The 23,373-nt window shown below is 42.5% G+C and overlaps 1 protein-coding gene across 12 annotated transcripts in view; it reads right to left on the bottom strand.

Annotated features, from left to right (window-relative positions):
• NEDD4L (NEDD4 like E3 ubiquitin protein ligase) overlaps nt 1-23,373 on the bottom strand; it is a 311,310-nt gene that overhangs the window by 115,782 nt on the left and 172,155 nt on the right. For 5 of the 12 annotated variants that reach the window (XM_081149156.1, XM_081149154.1, XM_081149155.1 and 2 more), the window contains exon 1: nt 12,089-13,922. In XM_081149156.1, the coding sequence (XP_081005282.1) occupies nt 12,089-13,192 (1,104 nt within the window). In that variant the 5' untranslated portion in view covers nt 13,193-13,922. Of the gene's footprint in view, nt 1-12,088; nt 13,923-16,658; nt 16,713-19,649; nt 19,689-21,076; nt 21,312-22,214; nt 22,297-23,373 lie in introns of those variants that run through there. The other 7 variants (XM_081149158.1, XM_081149157.1, XM_081149150.1 and 4 more) reach the window with 3 other exon arrangements.

A 23,373-nucleotide genomic window follows, 5' to 3' on the forward strand; every position in this document is an offset into this window, starting at 1 on the left:
CTGGGTACCACGCTCCCTCTGCCCCCACAATCAATACATCTAATTCCTGGCCATGGGTTCCTTTAGTAAGCTGGAAAATCAGAATCAGTGAAATTCTTTTTATGCAGTCTGTGTTATCCTTGGCAGATTCTATTCCATTAAAAGTCAACCTAGTCGTAGGCAGAAATAGCAATACATTAAAATAAACTAAAAAATCTGATGACCGGTGGCTTGCACTGGGCAGAAGGTTACTACTACTTAATTCTTTTTGCTGTACTGAACCATTTAAACATCATTCTGAATGCAGGATGGGAAATTAAAAAGAGGCATTCAATGGGCTTGGAAACATGTTCATGAAACTGGGATGACTTTCTGAGCTGTAAAGCAATGACTTATGAAACCTTAGACCTCTGTTCTAGAGATGATCGCTCTTTAATCCCACCCGGACCTCCAACACAACTTGCCCTCCCGCTCCCCACCCTCCCTTGCCTCCCCATCTCTTCCCCAACTTCAGCCAACCCTTCCTGCATCTGTTTTGCTTGGCAACACACGCCAGCATTCCAGCAGATGCCACCTGGCCACCGAGTGAAGATTGCAACATATTAGGCAAAAGAAACCTGCTCAAAAGGAAAAGCAATCTGCAGTGAGGTCTCTGTGAGCAGGGATTACTGGGATTGCAGGCCTGGACTCCACAAGGGAGGTGGCTCTGAACCACTTCGTGCCATACCCTGCCAGTGACCCTTCCATGGCGGAGGCTGAGAGAACATTCCCAGGAACGCTCCCGCGAATGGAACTTTCCACTCGGAGGACTCCACGGGCTCCTCCACACCCAGACCCTCTTGCACAAGCCTCACTTGGTCAGTTCAAAGGAACGGGATGAACTGACTGGCCACGTTACGATGCCTACAGGACTTCAGTGCAAGGGCAGGACATCTGGAATTTCAACCCACAATATAAAGATCATTTTCAGTAGCTGAGACAAAAGAGCACCTATTTCCTTAGCAGCGACCTAAAAATTATCTCCCCATCTCGGGTCTTCTCCATGACCTGAGAGTGTGTCCTTAGGCCACCAAGGAAACATGATGAACCAGAGGGCAAAGACAATGACCTCAGAAACTGGGGAAAACACATGCAGAAAGCCCTGCTCCTGACAACTCTTTTGAAGGACCTGCCTCTCTCTGGGGGTGAGGCTTGCAGGATAAATGAGCTATTTTAAAAGCTGTGGATCTGCTTTGTAGCCCACACATTATTCATCAATGGACAAGATGCCTTATAATAAATGCAATCTGCAAATCAGAAGCAGACTCCCTGGTGCAAAACTGCAAAAATAAATCCACCCACGTCCTGGCATGACACAGGCAGCAGAAAGCATCTTGAAATAACACACGCTTCAGGAAAATAAAAGCTTCTCATTTTCCAGGCGCTGCAACATGGAAATGAGTCTAAGTACCAAGGTCAGACTTACTCCTGAGAAAATCTGATGGCTGTCCCCAGTATCTGGAAGAATAACTATGTGGAGGGGGACAGCAGCACAGACCCGAGTCCCGGCTCTGCCACCCCTAAGGTGACATGCGCTACTCCAGTGGCCTCCCCACCCCGCCTTGCAGTCTCAGTACAGGAGCCAGTGTCATCCATGAAGATACAAATGGGATCTCATCCCTCTCTGCTCAAACCCCTCCATCCCCACGTTCCCACAGTGGCCCTCCATGATCTGCCCTGTGACCCGTCCGTCTTCCAAATCTACGCATCTCATCCCTTGGCACCCATTTCAGTCATGTGTCACCTCTATGCTGTTCTTCCCATGCTCCAGACACACTTGGACCTCAGGGCCTTTGCACTGGTTCCTCCTCCTGTCTGGAACAACCTGCTCCTGGCTAACTGCATGGCTGGCTTGTTCATCATAACCATCTCAGGGAGGCCCTCCTTGGCTTCTCCATGTAAACCCTAAGCTGCCAAAGCTCCGTACCCACCTTCCCTGCTATTCTCCATGGCACTCACTGTCATCTAACAAACTGTATTTTCACTTATTTATTTTGTTCCTCTGTCTCCCCGCTACCAGAATATAAGCTGCATGAGGACAGGGGTTTTCTGCTTCTGCTCACTGCTATATACCCAGAGCTTAGAATGGTGTCTGGCATGCAGTAAGTACTTAATGAATTTGTTTAATAAATGTTTACCGTCTCATCCACTAGCAACATCACAAATAATTTTTATCAGTCTCCAGGCAGCCCAGCTGGGGAGTTCCACCCATTTGTTCCAGCAGCAAAAGACTTCTAGCTTTGAAAACTAGGGAGATTTTAGAAAAGTATAAATAAATATGATCCCATGAGTCAGAAACACATAACCATCTCCTCCACCCCAGCATCAGTTCTCTCTAAAATACCCTGACAAAACGAAGGATGGGAAAGGAGGTCACCCACACCTGGGTGCCTCAGTGTTCCTGTGTTAGATATAAGCTCGCTGAGAGCAGTAAACCACGAAAGAAAACGGGCCACCCGCATGTGACATCAATACCTGTCTTTCATTTGTGTGTGATGCCCCTTTTCTCAATAAAAAGGATCAGCTCCTTGGGAACAGAGACTGTTCTCCCTCAAATTCCACGCATCAGTTACAAGTTCAAAATCTGTGTGTAATGTAAAATATCACTTTACCAAGAAATCCTCCAACCACTTATCTGTTCAGCGCTCTGCCCGCCCCCCCGACACTGAAGTCTCAGTTCTTGGGGAACTGTCTCAGTTATATTTTAATTCTTAAGGTTCACATTACCTCTTTTCTTAAGGTAACAGGTCCTCATTTAAAGTGTAGTAAGAATTTAGGCTACTTGATTTTAAAATGAAACACGGACAATTTCCTGTAAACTACAAATGAAGCTCCAAGTCAAGTCGAAATCTAAACTCATGGGATTAACACCTAACAATCAGGATAAAAACACTTTAAAGTACTAAATTATGTGGGCTTCACGAAGCATATTCTTGTGAGGCTAGAGTTTTCATAAGCAAAAAACAATGATATGTAAAATTCAATTCACTGATTTCATTTATGTATCGGCTGAAAAGAAATGTCAAATTCTAAATTCTGGCTGACAAACATATTGAAGGAAAGACTAAGGGAGCATTCCTTTCCCAAAAGGTCTGACGGCTCACACGTGGACGTAAATGCACATCACCCAATTCTTTTCACGGTGGCCAGTAATCCTAAAAGAACTTCTTTCCATCCATATGCTCTTTGTAATGGTATGGAGGGTAAACCTGCTTGAAAAGCAGAAAGAAAAAAACCCTCTTTTTAAAGGCTTCTGCTTATCGATTCGTAACTTCTTCTGGGTTAACACTAATATTTCAAAACAAGAATTTTAGCACCTATAATTTGCTTTATCTTTTCTAAACACGCAAGCGGATGAAGATCATTCTAAAATCCTATCTATGGATACTACCACCAGCGATTAGAATGTATTACTTTCAACCACAAATTCTCTCAGCTTCATGCATTATAGTTCTCAACTGTTTTCATAACGTAAAAAATACAAAGTGATGCAACTCAGGGGTTGGACGGTTATGTCTTTGTTGTTAATCTCCTTTTGTGATTCACGTGTATCCATCTCCCAGGGCAGAGGTCAGAGGTCGGAGAGGAGGGAGAAAGGGGAGCCTCAGCAATTTCTTGAGTTTACTCAAGCTTTTGTAACATAGACACGGCTCTGTTCACAAAAATATGTGAGCAGACTCAAAGACGCTGAAAAGATACGCTGTGTAAGAAAATCATACTAATCGCTGAGAAAACACCTGCTGTTTTCTTGAGTTAATTTTTCTCGTGGTTCATATAGATAATACTTGACACATGGCCGAATCTGTGCATCTTTTGTCTTTCCCTTTTTTCCTTCCAGGGTTAGGAATGTATCATCCTTTACCGATCTGATATTCTTTTTGTAGTTGTTTTTACTATTTCTTATTCTACGGTGTGAAGCATTTTACATGAAATTACTTAAATAGTCTATATCTGGATAGATTTAGATAAATCTTGAACTTACTTTAATGCTTGGTTTAGGTTTTAGATCCAATACTGTGACTTTTATTTAAAGACTGCATCCACGAAAAGCGACTATGCCTCATTTGAATGGTGGAAATGTGGATTATATTCCTTATTTCATTTGCTGTTAAGTGCAAAAGCGTATGCACTGTTATATGATTAATACAGCATTTCTCATATCGGCATGCAGAATAAGGACTTTCTGATATAATGCCACTTCAAACAGAAAGCCATGCCAAAAAATGCTTAGATATTTATTTCTTTAGCTTGTCTTCAGGATAAATAAACAGCTAAAAGAGTCAACCCCTCCCTATAAAGCACAAGCAGTCGCCTGTGTTTGATTTATGGTCCTACAGTGAGATACTACAGTGAAGGTGACAGGGATCTGTTTAATTCCTCCCACCACCACTCGATGGCAGGAATTTTCTTGGTATCTTTTGTCCCTGGCCTGGTGTGGGCAGGTACTCACAGAACAGCTCACTGGAAGGCAGGTATGGAAGAAATTCACTCGACTCCCCATTTGAGGGAAAAGAGAAGGATTACTCATGCCAATAACCACACCCCAAAACTCTTCAACAACATTTCACATTAAAAAACAATTTGTTTAAACTTGCTAATCACAATCAAGGAAATTCCTGAGCAAATATAGCAACCACATCCCTGGCAGTCACTACTACCTCCAGTCTTCCAAAAAAGGCCCCTCCCACTGACCCACTGAGACAAATCCTGGTCATTTTTCCAGATGCGGTTCCAATCTTCCCCTCCATGGCATCCCTCTCGTCCATCATGACCCACGGTGCCCCATCCCACGTGTAAGCAGTCTGTCACTCGCCGCCTGTGCTGGGAATTAGCACTTTGGTAGTGCCCAGTATTGTGAATTAATGCTTCCACGGGGTATGCCTCATCTCAGCTGTCTTGTCTGTTAACAAAAAGTTCTAAAGACAAGACTCCTCAGCCTTTGATGTCTCCAACATCAAGAAGTCCAGGGCTTCACATGCAGTATTATTCACAAATCATTATTTCACGCTTGTGAGATAAAATGAATATTCTCTGTAATTGCAAAAATAATGCTCTCAGTTTCCTCCTCTTTAAACTGAAAGAAACTGCTCTACATAACTCCAATTGAAACTCACACCTCAGTACATTTATAAATATAAAATTTAACAATGACTGCTGCACACATGAGCTGGAGAAGAGTGCCAGCCTGCAGATACAGGGGCATCTCTTGCTAATACAATTTCAGCTGAGGGTGCAGGCAGGCCCATCGGCACACTGTGCTTATATAAACCTTTTCATTGCTTTGTTCTTTGCCATACCATCTGGGCACCCTAATAATACATGCTAATGAGTAGCTTATAGCATCAGGATTTTTTTTTTTTTAAAGCATGGTTTCTACTACAATAAGGGGTTAAATCAATTTAAGTATTAAAACTACGTTAAGATGTTTAAATTCTGTCACAACTTAGTATCTCTTTTTTTCAAGTGGACAAGCACAATCAGTAAGTACATAGGGAACAGATACTGAGGGGAAGGCATTTTCACTCACGAGATAACACAACAGCACCCCGGAGCCATGCTGCTCACAAGCATGATCATCTCAGGCCAGCTCCTTCGGAAAGTTAACGAGAGCGGTCAGCCCTGAACTCCTGGCCTGAACACTCCCTGCTTTGAAAGGGTGTTACGGTTTTTGGTTGGGGCTTAATCACACATTTCAATATTACTGCTCCACCTCAACTTTAAAAATCTGGACCAAAGCAGCTTTTCCCCCTCCTTCAAGAGTTAAATACCTAGTCATATCCTTTAAAAGAATATGGAAATGAAAAGATTCTCAAGAAGTATGGGTTACTATGAAGCTATACAAAGTCTCTCAACAAAATGAAAGCATTATGACATATGGGTCACAGAAAGAGAAACAGAGAAACTGCAAATCTATCCAATTATCTGAATCATCAGATACTGTCCCTAGTAAGGCCCCTGCCCCATCCCAGCCCCTCCTCCCCTGAACGAGGTCAGCAACGTAATGAGACCATAGGTAGAAAGCTGATGCCTCAGAGTTATTATATGGGGGAGGTAAAAGCCTCTTGACTCGCCCTGATCTGTAAAAATTAAGCCACAAAGGAAGGCTGTGTAAATTCCGAGGGCCAGTGAGAGGGAGATTTCCTAGGGCAGACTCTAACCTCTTCTTCCTGGGGGAATTCCCTCACTTTCTGCTTACCCAGTAATATATGGCACAATACTTGACACCAAAATAAACAGGATGGTTTCTACAGAATAGGCAGTCAGGGTAGCACGGTCAGAATGGTCCACAGTCCTAAAGTGACCAGGGCACAGTAAGCAGGCTTCTTGAAATTCAATCTGCCCATCCTACCAAGCTCCAAGCTCAACTTCCGTTAAAACGCGGTGGTGCCCACAGACCACCAAAGTGTCACTTCAGGGCAGCGAAAGTCAGGCACCACATCAAAGACTTGCTCTGAGGCCTGCTCATATCAGGCCACCTGTCTCCCTCACTTATTTTTTTATATTCCTTTGTATCCTGGGTTGCACAAGTAAGCCCCAGCAAAATAATAAATGAGCGATTTAAAAAGGAAACTCCACTGAGGTTATTATACATCCTGATGCTTACTGAGTCAAGATTACTTCCGCAAGTCTTTCGGTCACCTCCATTTGCCCAGGAAAACCACCACAGACCTCTGACAACACATACTTTAGCTAATATTTTCAACACTCTATCCCTTTAGGCCCTTTAAATCTTTAAACTGGAGCTGCGTATACACAGCGGGTGGACTATTGGGTCTCTCTAATGCAGGACGCAGAACATCATGTAGCCTGGAGTGACTCGAGGGACCTGAATGATCGCAGACAGGACACTAAACGTCTGAGTAATCACCAGCCAATTCTGGACTGGGGCGCCGAAGCTTCTTTTGGCATTTACAGAGGAAACTTAGATATAGTGGTATTTGCGCATTAGAACCACAGTTTCAACACCATCCATGAATTTCCTGCTTTCTCTTCATTATTGCAAATGTCTTGGAAGTTATCATTAAGAGTTTAAAAAAGGTCAGTGTATTTTGGGCAGTAATCTATCTCAGCAGTAATAATATGCAGTTAATTATTTTTAGTTTAAAATTCTGCTTGGTTATTTCAAGTTGCGCAAATGGATGGCCACTTAGACGAGCCTCAATTAGCTTTCAACCATGAATTCTGCAAAGAAACCCAACATTTATTAAATTTTAAGGTAATTCTGACATGGAGTACATTTCTTCAGGTACTGCGAACTTTCGTGTAAAAATAACAATTTTCTTATAAACATATATTATAAAATTATAGATTTCAATGCCTAGGAACTCTGCCTCCAGGCTTAGCCAAGGGAAGCAGCTGCGGCACTTATGAAAATCCTCTAAAAGGCAGTATCTAATAAGGCCTCTTTCCAAATACTGCCCTCATTTGTAAATCACACAGCATGGAAATTCTGTACAGGTAACATTAGATTGACGAAACCTCAGGTGATAAGAAGTAAAAGTAAACTTAACCCCTGGAAACATTATAGTAAAATCGTGTGGTAAAATTATAACACGTCAGAAATACCAGCAGAAGTAAATGTTCCAAAGTTTCAAAACTCAATAAAGCAAATACAAGCGAAGGTCCTTTGCTACAGTGCATAGCTCCCAAATGAATTGGAGTCTTTTCAGGGGCTGCATCATCACAAAGCAGAGTTAGGGCTCTGTGGTGCTGACTATCCAATGGACAAATACTCAGGACTAATGAGATGACAGCCGGACATCACAGCTAGTTATTAAAGTAGACATTTCCAGGTATGCCTGAAATTCATGTTGCCCTGCGTCTAACGCCATGCTGATCAAAAACTGTTCAGTTAACCTCATCACCTCCCTCGGAGAAATATCTGTATTTTACAGATATTACAGATACTTGGTTAAGAAGGAAAAAGTCAACATGAACACCAATCAGGTACGTCCACCTACACTGCCTCATTTAAACCTCACCATGAGCCTGTGAGCCGGTCATTTTTGTACTGTTTTCACGGATGACGGAGTACACTCAGAGAGGGCATCTAACTACCCCAGGACATGTCAGTCAACTGTGGAGCCTGGCTCTGCGGGCCTCCAAAGACTTACCCTTCTATTAGGCCAGGGCTGCAAGGCACCAGGTGGAGTTACCATCTCCAAAATTTTCAGCAAGAATGTTCTATCACAGGAAGCATTAAACTGCCTTATTTTTGGTTTGTTTGTTTTCTGGTCACACAGGCTTTTTAATTGTGCAAAGATATACACAGTCTTAAAATTCCCCTTATATGTAAAGGGATATGACAGTACACTAGCTATTACAGCTAATGACAATATGACACACCTTCACCTGAAACAGGAAAGGAGCTCTATTCCAGGTGGTCGCTGGGAAGGCTGGATGAGAGGGTGCTTCTGCAATGGGACGGTTATACAGACTAGTGAAAAAAATGCAGGCACTTTTCAAATGCTGAAGTGCTGCAGAAACATGAGCTCTCCCTGCAAGTCCTACGGTGTAAAAACACTGTCAGTGTTAACTCTGTGCTGCCTACGCTTTTCAAGACATCCCTGAAAACAGCTGAAATTTTGTTACATAATATTGGAGCATTCTCATACATGACCAAAGTAAGAGAAATTACTACTATACGAAGGGGGAAACTTGACAGAATCCAATCAGAAACCGAGTCAATAAAAGGAATATGAGCTTTTCTCTCATCCATTTCAATGCTGTTGTGTTATTCATTTATACTGGGTGGTTTAGACATATAGTCATAGAATTATTTTTTAGGGTAAAAAAAAAAAAAGACACCAATACTACCATCAAAATTTTCCTGTATAATAAAGTTACCCTTTTCTAAGAGAGTCAAAGAAAATTCCTCTCAAATAAAAACAGTCTGGATATTCCTTTGTGTTCAGTAAAATGAATTTTTAATCACAAAAGACATCACACTACTTCTGTGAAGTGTATGTCCAGGGGAAAAATTACCCTTTTCTAAGAGAGTCAAAGTAAAATTCCTCCCAAATAAAAACAGTCTGGATATTCCTTTGTGTTCAGTAAAATGAATTTTTAATCACAAAAGACATCACACTACGTCTGTGAAGTGTATAAACGGGAAAGTTCAGAGAACCTGGGAGGGAAGGAAAGGAGCACTCCCTTGCTTGTCAGTATACATGGTGGGTGTTAGAATGTGTATCTCTGCCCCCCGTGGGCCCTCCTCCCTCTGTTTGAGTTCCAAACTCCATGTCAGCAAGAAACTGAGACAGTCTGTGAAACTTTCCAAGTACCTAGTGTAATGTTATATACACAGTGGGCTTTAAACACTTAATAACATTAACGGGATTAAAACTGGCTCCTGAAGCTCGTAAAATGCAGATTGTCACAGTTATTATTAACGAGAAACCACGCTGAAAGGGGGCAAAAATGCTGGTAAACAGTGATTCAAACTTCCTTGGAGTAACATGGTTGAGAAGCTCATCACGAGCCCACGTAACTCAAAAACTACTTCACGATACTAACCACCAACTAATAATGCCACAAATGGAACCGAGAGGCTCACAGACCTCTTCAGTATTGTAACCGATGACTGTTAAGAACCAATCCTGCTTTACTGAGGGGGTCAGACCCGGTGGAAAATCTGTCGCCACGAGGGGTTTGTTCCCATGTATTTTTTCCCCGGGAATCTAGCTGGTTAACATTTTTTGGAGTCATGTTGCACTTCAGATTTTTTTCATGGCAGGATGTTTTGGAGGCACAGACTGAAAAAAGCACTCAGCAAGTTAACCCTGGAAATGCGGTCTAAGGCGTAGAGCAGGAAATACGAGCCCTTTCGTCAAAGGAGTCCTGCGAGATTTTCCCAAACAGGACTTCTGACATCATTCAAAAACCAGACGGCAGTAGGGTCCAGTTCATTTTTCATGTAAACTAATCACGAAATGCCCTTCTGGCCAAAGCAGCAGATATTTGAAACATCAAAAAAAAAAAAGCTTGGTGGCAGCCAGACTGCAGACGCCCAAGCGAATGTTTTCCCTCAAGATAAATAAGGCCGCAGCAGCTGCCGCCTCCACTTCACACACTGCCCGTATGAAGCATGGACAGAGTGTTGAATGGAGCAGACGGTTTCGTTACGTGGCGGGTCTTGTTTTTGCTTCTTAAAGAAAAGCACTTTTGCTTAAAAGGAAACCAGCTTCTTACCAACCATTTACAAATTTATGTATGTGTACAAAAACACACCTACAAAAATGAAAACTACCATGTGCTGGACAGGACTTATTCCCCAAAATAGTTCTTTATTCTAGAACTTAAATTTCCAAATGTGAAGAAATTTGTTTTCCACTATGATAGTCCTTGCCAGCAAGTCACAACAGCCCTGCCTTGTAAGGCATACATAATTTTTAGTATAGTCTATTTCTTTTCTAATTACATTAGAAACTTCAAGGTAAATGAGACTTTAATCATAGAAGTCCATTTGTCATTGATATCTAACTGCAAAAACAATTTTAAGGTTTTGGTATTATAACTGAACAGCTTTCAAGACTTTAGGAAATGCGCTTGTTTGTCAATTTTCCTGTCCTAAGTGGTCCATGCCCAGCACGAATTGTGCTGTGACAAAGCCTTCCACAGGCATGATGGTACTTTCTTGGGCTGAAGGTTAAAAGCTATTATAATATAAAAATTCCACTGAAATCTGAACCACTATATAAAAATGATATTTGTCCAGACTGAGTAAAAACACTGCGACATATCCTAATAAAGGGGTTAGCGATAATAAAAAGGCTCTGGAAGAGATAAGAAGCAGTTACATAACACCACGAAAAATACAATATTTGCATTTAGCATCTGATAACCCTTTCAAAGCGGTGAAAACCAATGACAGGACAGTGATAAAGTTTACTTCGATGATCCAAAATATTTCTCAACATAAAGCAATAAAAGGTGACACAATTCTACAGTAATACTCAGCCATCCACTCTGAAAAGTCACAATTCACAGTGAAAACCCACACAGAAAGTCTCCCAGACGTGTCATAATCATATCCTCAGACCGGTAATCACCTGAGACTTGGGGGGGGGGGGGATTCCAACTCAAAATATAGGGAGTTTGTTCACTAAAGAAAACATGTAATAGCTAATGATGACTAGTAAAAGAAAGCTGACCGATGAAACTTTCCATCCCTCTATAAACCATGGAAGCTGCAGAGTCATCATTTGCCTGATGGGGTTCACAGATGTATTTTTCTATTCTCCATTCCACTGAAAGGGAGCCAGCGAGAACACAGGAGCCATAAAGGCCAAAACCTGCCCTAGGGCATCTGTTTCCACAGCTGGAGACAGGGCACTGGCTATTCGATACACAGCATCCCAGCTTAGACACTCAGCCGGCAGTGTTAAGTTGCAGGCCATGCAATCTGACCATGAACCAGCCCCAGTCCCTTTCACCTCGCCTTGGCCCAGCAGCCCGACCGCTTCAAAAACACTTTCTCACCGCCCCACTCTTGTTTAGCATGAATGGGACAGAAGGAGCTCCACGATACAACCAGGGGCCGACCCAGTACAGCAAAAAGCCCCTAAGGTCACATGTTTCTATACACTGCAGTCTGGAGTTTGGGGCGATATCCTCTGGCCTGTATTAGAACGATTTTAAAAGGGAAGTGTGTGGCCACAGGCTGTATTTGCAGGCGGCTTTTAAATGCCTTTCCAACATCCACGTGTTGGGGCGCGCTGGCAGACTGATTTAAAATAATAAATTTTTTAAATGCTTTTATTCAGAAGGGGGAAAATAAGGAGGGGGAGGGAGGGTGTTTCGATTTCCAAATCCGAGAGAGCTGTTTGACTTTGAGGACCTCAAGAAAAGAGGTTTGCTGAGATGCTAACGGGCTTCAGGGACCTCTACCACCCACTGGGGCACAAATCACGCTCCCCCAACTTGGCCGCGCCTTAAGTTACGCTGGCCTGGAAGCTGGGAAACCTCCCGGAGGCCGCAGGATGAAGGTTTCTCTAATTACGCTGCAGAAGGAGCTCTGCGGGCTGGACGCCGCCCCCCGCGCCCTCCCGCGGAAAGCGAGCTGACTTACCGCGGCTCCGGCCGCGCTGCCGCCCGGGCTGGCGGCGCGACCCTCCTTGGGGTCCTGGTGACATTCCTCCGGCCCCCGAGTCACGAGAATTCTGAAATGCTGCTGCCCCGCGTTCTGATCCTGCCTGATCTTAAACGTGCAGCCCTGACCCTGCGGCGTCCTTTCCACGGAATTCGTCCTATGGATTTCGGGAGCCACCCTGCGGCCTCGCGGCGGCGTCTCCGGGGGGCCCGGGGGGCCCCTCTCTTCCGTGGGGCTGCTGCGCTCCGCTCGGGGCTGCGTGGGGTACGAAGTGCTCCTCTCCAACCGGATACGTGGGTAACGCACCAACCTGTCCCCCTTCGTGCCCGTGAACCCGAAGTTGAAGTCGCCACCCACGCCCGGCGCGCCCGGGGGCGGCGGCTGCTGCTGCTGCTGCTGCAGCTGGAAGACAAAGCACCGCTTCCCAGAGCTTCCAGAAGCATCTGGAACGTGCTGCAGGGACCAGCGCCTGGGCTCCGGGGCCGAAGGGCCCCCCTGGCCGTCGGCCCCAAAGGGCGTCAGCCTCACCTGGCGCACGTCGGCGCTGGAGGCGCGGTGCTGGATCCGCAGCCCGCCCCCCTGGGGGCCCCGGGGGGCCGCAGGCTCAGCCTCCTCGCGGCCGTCCGCGGCAGCCACAGGACCCCGGGCTAGGTGGGCGCACAGGCCGTTGACTTGGGGGCCCGCAGCCCTGGCGGCCCTGGACGTGGAGCACTCAGGGGTCTGGGGCTCGGGGGGCTCGGGGCAGCGGCCCAGAGACACCGAGCCGGGGTCGCCGTCCAGGCCCTCGGGCGGCCCGCACGTGTCCGGGGCCCCGTCGGCCGCTTTGCGCTGCAGCGAGATCTGCACGGACGAGCTGCGGGTGGGCCGCGCGTCCGCGGGGCCCAGGAGCTGCGGGATGAACATGGAGGTGCTGCGCGGGAGCGCGCCCGGGGCGCGCGGGGCGCAGGGGTGCGGCCCGCTGCGGCGCGGCAGCGTGTGGAAGGCCAGGAGAAAGTCGTCCTCCCGCTCCTGCTCGAGGATCTCGGACTCGGGGGCTGTGTTGCTGCGACCGGAGCCAAAATGAAACCGAAGCCGATGGGCCATGGTGCCCAGGGGGGCAGGGAAGGAGAAGACGAGCGGCGACAACCCCCCCGGCGCGGCCAGAAGTCAGAAACCGAAGGCACAAACTCCAAGAAAAAGCGTCCCATCTGCCAAACCTTTAGCACTGCGGCCCGGCGAGCGACAGATAGCAGAAATAACCCAAGTGGCCAGCGGCATTCCAGGCATGATTGGGTAAGAGCAAAAAGCTCTCATCCGCACTGTGACAGAGGGTAGGGTGGCCAGAACCACATGACCGCCGTCTCCCCCTCCAATGCCAGCTTGTGGACTTAGTGGAGTTTTCCCCCCTCTCGCTCTCATTTTTTTTTTTTTAAACAGCAAGAGCCTGAAACAGCACCTTCCCAGCTGCTGCTTTTTTCCACCAGACAGGAGTGGCCCCAGCAGGGAGCTCTCACAGCTGACCAGGGCAGCAAGCACACCCCGAGCCATGCCGCTATAAATCTGCCCGCATCGCACTCACAGGGCAGTTCTTTCCGAGCGAGCGGGGCCCCGGGCGCCCTCACCGCGGCCAGACCTGGCACTGAGCGCGCACACCAGCGCACACGGTATTTCCCCACCTCCCCGCAGGCCCCAATGACGACAAGCAAAAATGCCTTGGCTCTAGGAAAACCCTTTCACAAGCCTCGGAGGTTACGGTCCTGTTATTTATGATATCACCACACTACCCCGATGGAATGCAAACTCATAAAACGTACTATAAATACAGTTACACACCCCCACTGAATTAGTGTCCCTTTAATGCTAAATAATTAGACCCTGATCTACAAGTCACAAAATAGCTACGGGCCAGGGGCACAACTTTTCACATTGCCAGTGAGGGGCCCGCCTCCTGCTGCTCTACCACCCTTTTCATTTAGAGGGTGTGTATTTGAACTCGCACACAGTATGGTTGTCAGAGAGGGAAGTACCAGAGAAAAGGGACCCAGCTGGAGAAAACATTTTCTCCCATGTGCCAGATAAGAGAAAAAAAATAATACACTCCCCTCCTCCGACAAAGGAAGGGAAATTGAAGAAAGGTGTACATGTGCTTTTTGTAGTAGGCTAACTTAAATACCATACAGAAAAAAAGACTGCCTGGAGCTGACTGTTTTCCAGTGAGAAGTCAGCAATATTAATACAGTTGGGATACAAGCATGGAATCTTGCTATTTTTGCAAAGGGCCAAAAAGGAGCGAAGAAAGAAAACTAAAGGTCCACATTCAAAAAACTGTCATCAGATTTGTAAACTTGGATATATTCTGTGTGTTTTAAACTATTTTCCATGATCCAGAAACATTGGTTATTTAACAAAGAGGTTTATTTAGGAGGGAGTAAAAAAAAAAAAAAAAAATAGGAGGGGGAAATACCAAGCTGCAAAGAGTGGCAAAATAGTTTATTTTAAAATCCGCAAAGCATGACTTTGTCAACAGCTCTGGAGTCGAGGGTATGGGGGATTAACACTGTGCTTACATACATGCAAACCTGTTTTCTAAAGGCATGTGTTTTAAATGCCAGAAATGATTTCTACGAGAGAAATGGAAGCTAGTTTGTTTAATGCTAAAACTGCCAAGTACCACTAGTCACGTATTGTCTTAGCTGGATTAATGGCCAGAGAGAAAAACACCAGCAGCAGGGTTCACCGAACAATAACAACACTGCAGATGGCCTGGGGCAAAGCTAAGTATTAATATCATAAAATAGTTTTTCAGATAAAGTTTGTATTCACACAGGATTTCTCAGAGCATTGCATTCAAAGCCCTCTTTGATTTGGAAGCACATCAGGGCCCATGGCAAGGTCATCTCAACAACAATCACTGTGTTGGATGATAGGAATGAGAAACAAAGTTTTTACAGTGAATTTCTCTTAATAGAAAAAAATTAAGTATGAATTAAAACACATCTGACAAGAGGCAATTTTCCCTCAAACTTGACCCTGCCTTCACCTTAAGGAAGCGTTATTATACTCAATAAATGAGAGCGTAAGGATTAGTCTGCGACTGCATCGGTGACTCCAGGGACTACTGTCACTCTCCAGAGCACTGCCTAATAACTCACAGTCTCTGCTGGATGAGAGAGGGGGTGCTAAGAACGGCACCGTCAGCAGACTCTCCCATTCAATTTAACAAGAAAATAACTCCAGACACGCAGCAAAACTGATTTAGTTATGCGGCACAACTAATTACTACCCAAGATAAAAAAAGTTGAGCTCAATGCAAAGCCACTGAGAACCCAAATATATTTTTAATGGAAAAGTTATCAGGATGGTAGGCCAGACTCTGTTGGCTTTTTAATTTGGAAAATAATACCAAGCACAGGAGATTACACACACTCCCAAATTCTATAGTCAGGGTGAAAAGCCTAGCTATTCACCACCCCTAGCCTGAAACTAGGAGAGCAGCAGCTTCACCCAGGGCACTGCCACTGACTGCCATGTCTAAATTACGTACAGGCTCTAGACCGCCCCTCTCTCAAAGGCAAGGACAGGGAAGGGAGTTAAGCCAGTTGTTGTATTACAAGGCTCCTCCAGATCCAATATTCTACTAATCTCAAGCTATTTAAAAACTCGGAATTTCAGTTGAATTCTGCAGTAGGAAGGGTTCACAAGAACAGTCATTTTAACCAAAAACACAAACATAAGTTTCAGGGAAAGGAAATTTGAGTGACAACTGACTACACTGTATAATGCCTCCTCTTAGAGTACCTTAAAAGATGGCACATAACAAAGTTTGTTTTCATAGTTGGAACACTTGACTCATGGGTACTTGATGTTTACATTCTAGTTAGGTAACTGGAAAATGCTTCAAGCCCAATTTGCTTCTAAAACTCCATTTCTAAAACGAAGTCTTAGTTTTATCACACATACATATAGAGGTATATCTGTATCATACCTATCTATCAATATCTATATAAAATGTTAGTTTGTATCGGTCTTATGCCTCAGGCATATCTTTGGTTCTTTAAAAGTACTTTCTACTAATTTCCCTTGAGAAAGGACCACTTTTAAAATACAGCTTAATTTTACCTGCTAAATATAGATTCACTTTTTGCTATCTACTGTTAATTAGATTTTAATTTCCCCAAGGAGAATCACCACAGATTCACAATTGGATATGTGAGAGTACTGTAGTCTGGCTTATATTTAAAATCGCTGAAAAGTTTGTTTACACGAGCCATGGCCTCTTTACAGATTTGCCTACCATTCTGTATCCCAGCAGAACATAAGCATATGGTTTGATATATCATCAGTGTGACTTTTATTAATAGTAACTATGATAAAAACATGCACATATACAAGTAAAATTTCTGTCCTAGCCATACAAAATATTTGTTAGAATCGTGAGCTAGTAATGGAACAAAGATAAAGTCATGGGTGGGTGTCAGAAGTACAACATAAACAGAGTTTTAAAAGATGTTGCTCTAAAAATCAAGTTTTTTTAAAAATAAAGCAAAAATAAAAACAGAGACCCACTTACCAATCTGTTTTCATCAAACACTTCAAACAGGAGTCTGTGATTAGATGGGTTTACCTATTGAGACATAAACAGTATTTCAAAAATGGGCAGGACTAATTCACAGGATGAAATAAGAGAGAAAGAACAGAACGCTTTATAATGCACCCAAATCAAATGTGTAATCTGAACAACTGACCTCTTCTGGAAATTCTATATCTACTAAATCAATTTTCCATTATCAACTTCTATATTGTTCTATGCCTCATATTGAGGTATATTAAGAGAAAACGCTTTTAGCTGCTTCTCTAACATCAGAAAAGATAATTCTAAAGAGTTTTGAAGAGTTTTGCAAACTCCTCTACAAAAGGTATGCTCATGCCTCGAGACCAGCGATTTTCAACCCTTTTCATCTCATGGCACATAAACTAATTAGTAACATTCTGCGGCACACCAAAAAATATACATTTTTTTGCCAATCTGACAAAAAAATAGGTATAATTTGGATTCGTTCACACCAGACGGCTACTGTATTATTGGCTGTTGTCATTTTTTTATTTGACAATCGAAGGGAAAAGAGGTCAGTGCCCCTGACTAAATTGGTATTGCATGTTTTAAAAATTCTTGCGACACATGGTTGAAAATCGCTGCTCTAGACCAAGGCTATATCTTCACAAGGTCCATGCCTGACGACAGCTCTTAGGCCTACTACTACTACTACTACTATTATAATATCAATAACTAAAATAATTTAAAAATAGTAAAAGCAGCCATTTACTACATTTTGCTTATTTTTCAGGCAGTACCTTCTCATTAAATATCAAAAACACATGATATTCTTTAATCCTGACCACAGACCTGTGTCACCCCAATCTTACAAATGAGGAGCTGAGACCACGGGTGGAGTGGCTTGCCTAAGAGCCCACAGCTAGTATGCAGGCAAGCAGACCCCCAACCAGGTCGGCGTGCTTATCTCTGAGTCCATGCTTTGAATCATTAGAGAGACAAAGAGAGAAAAGATGTCTTCCCCTTCCAGCAACCGTGGGGTCAATGTCAGAGCTAGTGGGCTTTCAATGTCATTTTGCTTCTTTCTGTCTCTTTACCAAAACCTCCCCCAAATGGCAGGAATCATCACTCAGAATCAGGTATCATTTCCTGAGTACCAACCACGTGTGAGACATGGTGGTAGGTGCTCTCGTTTATATTTTCACATATAAATTGTGGAAACAGCCCTATCCAGCGAGGACTTCTCTCTCCTATGTGAGTGATAAGGAACCTGCAGAGAATGTTGAGTCCTCAGGTGGCTTTTCCTGGGTCACAAAGGCTGCGTGTTGTAGAGCTCTAGGTCCACTGTCAGTAAGTCTCGGCTGCTTCGTGATGGAGAACAGAATGAAATAACGTCTGACATACAGAGAGCAGAGAGCAGGACTTGTGCTTGGGCCCTGGCCTGCCCTCAAAGGCCTAGTGATGGAGCAAGGAGACGGGCACAGGGTTTAGTGACTAAGCTCTGTGAAGGGATGAGCTGCTGACCAATGGCCATGGCAGGAGCCGGCACCCAGTAGACATTCTATAATGATTTGTGGGATGAATAAAACAAAGGCCTTTTTGTAAAAAGCCAAGAAAAATAGAGTTTACATGTGTGCATAGCCAAGATTCGTTGAAAAAATTGTTGGATGTACTAACATTTACATAAACGTGGCAAGGTGTTAAACTGGAAGGGTGTAAGTAATTTGGAGTTTTATGAGTGGAAAGCTCTATTTGAGAGTTACTAATGGCCAATAACATCAATCTGCCCCCACTAGCTTTTCAGTCCTTCACGAAGTGATTTTAAATACATCTGGTCAAGGCTACACATTGGATCTCACCAAGTATTAAAATATCAATGCCATATTTCAGCTCTGAACATAATAGAAAACATGTATCTAGTGATCTGAGTTTGGAGCATATAAAATACTATTGTGATTGAAAGAAGAAATCAGAACCAATTACAATGGTCTAATGATAATACTGTGGTAATATTGTTCTTTGGGACTCTACACTAATCAAAATATCTTGTCTGGAACATTTCTGAAGGTAAAGTAGTTTTTAATATCACAGACAATGAAAATATACTCATTTTGAAGAGAAAAAAACCCAACACCTTTTTTCCCATTAAATAGCTGAGCAGTTTAATATTTTCAAAATTTCAGTACAAAAAACCCCAGCAACTATCACAAACAGTAATCCCTATTAATTCACAGAATTCAGTCAGTTCTACATATAGCTCTTCTAGGTATTAAATACAAAAGGTTGAGGAAATTTCACCTAATTCAGTGATAATTAAACTCTAGAAGTAGTTTCACACACACACACACTAAATATTTGAATTACAAAAAAATTCCCTTCCTAACTGGAACATGATTGGTAATATTTAGGCTTATTTTTTTAAAAAAATATATCTTTATTGATTTCAGAGAGAAGAAAGGAGAGGGAGAGAGAGAGACAGAAACATCAATGATGAGAGAGTCACTGATCGGCTGCAGCCCGCAACTCGGGCATGTGCCCTGACCGGGAATCGAACCCCGATCGCCTGGATCCTAGGTTAACACTCAACCGCTGAGCCACGCCCAGCCGGGCTAGGCTTATTTTTAATCACATTGCCTCAATTGTTTTATCCTATCGCTAAAATAATTAATTCATAATCCATATCTCATAGAGTTAATTAAGCTACTGTTTTAATGACATTTTACCTTACTTTTTTAAAGAAAATTTTGATTAGAAAAGTTAAAATATGGTATGTGGATACCTTTTATTTTTTTCCCCCTAAAACATTTCCAAAGAAAACAAGTCAGATTTTGTTACCACACATCACAATCTTTGAAATTTTAGGACACATTAGGAGGCTACCCAACCATTTCTCAAATTGAAAGGAATTCCACAATAAAAATTTAACAGCTTTCATTCAATATGAATCTATTTGGATAATAGATCAATCTAGTTATCAATAACAATTGTTACAAAAAATGAAAAACTTACTCTAAAATAAAATTCTTCATTCCATTTTGGGTTCAGCGTCTGGAAGAGAAATTATCTTGTAATATCTTTTACAGTCTTTACAACTTCAACAGTTACTAGTACATGGTTCATACATTTACTTGACCATTTTTCTGATTTTAAAAAAAGGTAAGAGATTCTCAAAATGGCAAAAAAAGCAGCATTAAGTCAATTATTTGAGACTATTCTATAAATCAAACTAGATGGGGAAGGGATGTCTTTAGGAAGATGATTCATAGGTAAGAAACCATAAACTGCAAGCTATCAACCAGAAGGAATAACACTGGGGACCTGCAAAGAGCCATCATCATGAAGCTATAAAGAGACCTTTCAAGAAATTAACATTGATATGGTTATCCCATCAAGACGGCAATAAACCTGTTCACTCCCCTCAACCTGTGTGCTACAAATGCGTTTTGGAGAGAAGTGAAGCAGGTGGTGGGAGGGTGAAAGTACTCAGTAGTTATTAAATACTCAAATCTAAAAAACATTTTATAAAAACAATATTGATGACTGGATTTATAACAAGAAAAAAAAATCTGCTGGTATAAACCAAAAGGAAATTATTTTTTCTCAAAATGACAGTTTTAAAAATATTCCTCTCCCTATCCTTCAATCTTTCCTTTTATCTGTTCATCCATTCATCCATCTCCAAGTCAATCTATTTAAATACATATCACACAACAACATGGAAAGGACATTTTGTCCTCAGCACAGACAATAGATGGGCTGTCAAACATCCTTCGAAACTAAGATGAAACAGATACTATGAAAGACTACATATACATATAGACATACATATATGCTTGTACATTTTGGACATGCATAATACTCTTAAATAAATATATGTCTCAAAAATTATATGCAAAAATTTGACACCAAAATATCACAACCTCACCTATGGCTGCAGATATTCTGCAGTCAGAATATTTGCCTTTATTAACCTATTTCCTTTAACATACTAGTGCAGAAAGAACCAAATAAATAAATAACACAATGCACCACAAAAAATAAAAAAACATAGAATGTGTGTAACATTGAACTGGCATTTTAAAAAAAATCAGCGCTTTCCCCACCTACAACTCAACGGTAAATCTCACCCTGAGTACCAGGGTCTCCTACTTCTAGCTGAGAATGGAGCGGGGATGGCGATGGGAAGGAGGAGGGGAGGGGAGATGGGCGCCAGGCAGCCAGGGGAAGGCAGGGCGGGCCCAGGCCTGCCTCGGGCTGCAGCCATCCTGGGGCCCAGCTTCGTGGAAATGCAGAGGGGAGGAAGCAAAGGCCGGGCGAGGGAAGAAAACAACAACAACAACGTGAGAGCACAACACGCAGGAAAGGCCAGGCACAGGGCCAGGAGGGGAGGCGGAGCGGCTCTTCCAGCCCAGCGCGCACAGCGCAGTCATACTAACCGGCGGCAGCTGCACCTCCACCGGGGCGAGGCGGGAGGGGGCCGCCCCTCTCCCCTCCGAGGAAACACATTTCAGCTTCCCCGAGGCACCGGCTCGGTGGCCGGCAGCTTCTCCCACAGCTCCGCTCCCCCGCGTTCAGCGGGCGGCCTTCCCTGCAGGGCGGGCTCCCTCTCCACCGTCAGCGACCCGGTGGCAGCGCCCGGCTCAGCAAACAATGGCTCCCTCCCTCGCAGGCATCCCCCCGCTGATCAAGACGGGTTTAATGCCAGGCCCAGTGCCAGGTGGAGGACACGCCACAGCCGCCGCTCCCTGCGCAAAATGACCTGGCCATGGAGCCCCCGCTGCACAAGAGCAGGAGAGTTACCTGTGTTTTTTTTTTAAAAAAAGCCATCAAGCTCTCAAGGAAATGCTTATCACAGTGTCATCTCACTGCCCAAAGGTAGTTTGGAGAAAATATCAGTAATCCATAAATAGCACTGAAGCATGAAGAACAGCACTTTGGATTTAAAAAAAGCATCTTCAACAAATGCTCAAATTATGGAGCAAATATTTTATATTATACAAACATGGAGAGAGGTGAATTAAAATATAATTATGGAAACATCTTTAATGAAATCATGTATGTGGAATTTAGAAAAAAACATATGTACACACATAGACATAGTTTTATTATTAATATTTTTTTACTTGTTTTCATGTGGCTAAGGAAGTAGTTTGCTTCTTTGAAGTACTTGTTTCAAGTTAAATCATTCCCTTTGTGCCGACAATTTCCCAAGCAACTCTATTTCATTAAATGTATTTAAAATTATTTTAAATTTCTTTACAAAAAATTAGCCAACATGAAGAAATCCCTGTTTTGCTGTACTCTTTCAAAGAAAAAAGAATTGCTACTTATAATAATATTTATTTTTAAAATACTGTTTTTATAGTCATTTAACTAAAAACCAGAAACATATCTTGGGTGAACAATGAAAAGTTTGGTGTATGTTGAATTTACAGATTTAATACTGGGAGATGCTTAAAAAAAAAAAAAATTGCCATCTTAATCTTAAAATATAAACTTCTAAAGAACCAAAATACATAATCTAACTGGATTAAATTATGGCTTAAATGAAATTTAATTAGGATGGACACCTACCTTTTTAATTGTTTTTGTCTGGACCAAAGCAAGTTCTCTATTCTCATCCGCTACGTACAATGAAAGCTTCACGTATGGATCACTGTAAGAAAATATTTCACATTTAATAGGATACTTTTCATTTACAAATTATAAAAAAGAAATTAGCCAAAACCTAAATGAAAGTGAAAATATCAGTTAATAACCCAGCTCATGTAAACTCCACTAACTAAGCAGTATTTTCAATATACATACTAAGTAAATATACCAAGAATTTTCTATCAACGAGAGCCAATGATGTCTACTTAGAAGCAAAAATATCATGAAACTCATATTCTAACTTTAAAGATAATCTTCCCTATTAACCCAAAATATTTAATCAGCCATAGTTTTTTTCCTAAACACTCTGAAAAGATTTCAAGGAAAAATATTAAAAGGCATATAAAATTTGTTCAGATCAGCAAAATCTGGCTAAGCCAATTTAGTTCATGTCTTATTTATAATCTGATTTCCGCTATTTATGTATAAATTATTTTTCTTTTAGTGGAGGTAAAAGACATTGTGCATCTAAATCAACAACTATTATCTTACAAATTAAAACAAACATTCAAAAACAAAAAACTAAGGCCCAGGAAGTCAGGGAGATTTGCCTAAATTTATAGATTTCAGTAAAGTCAAGATTAAATTTCACGTTTCCTGACCACAAATTCCAGAGTTTTTATTACATCCTTGGGAAACTGAAAACTTTTAACGAGAAGTGTACTGAAAGGATTACTTAACGTGAACTATCTATCTACTAAGAGTGTGATAAATCCACTCACGTGTTCTGGTATGGGTAACCTGGGATAGCTCAAATCTAGATGAATTATCACTTTATAAGAATTTGGGATCCAGGTTCTTCCATTTCACACTTGAGACCCTGAAAATCATAGAAAGGGCTCCATGTATTCAATTCCCCAAATTTTCACCCATCTAATTATCTATAGCTGATCATTTATTTCTACCCACGTTGGGAATTATCCTTTAGTGGCTATACCATGACCATTAATACTTATTTTACAACTTCTAGGACATTTCCAAAGATTACAGAGTGTTGTTAATGCTTAAAACCATATTGATTTTTACTTGATACGTCAATAAATATGCCATGAAATCCTTTAAGGAAAGAGAAAGGTGTGAT

Source organism: Miniopterus schreibersii, assembly GCF_964146895.1.
Source record: "Miniopterus schreibersii genome assembly, chromosome: 10".
Classification (NCBI taxonomy): Eukaryota; Metazoa; Chordata; class Mammalia; order Chiroptera; family Miniopteridae; genus Miniopterus; species Miniopterus schreibersii.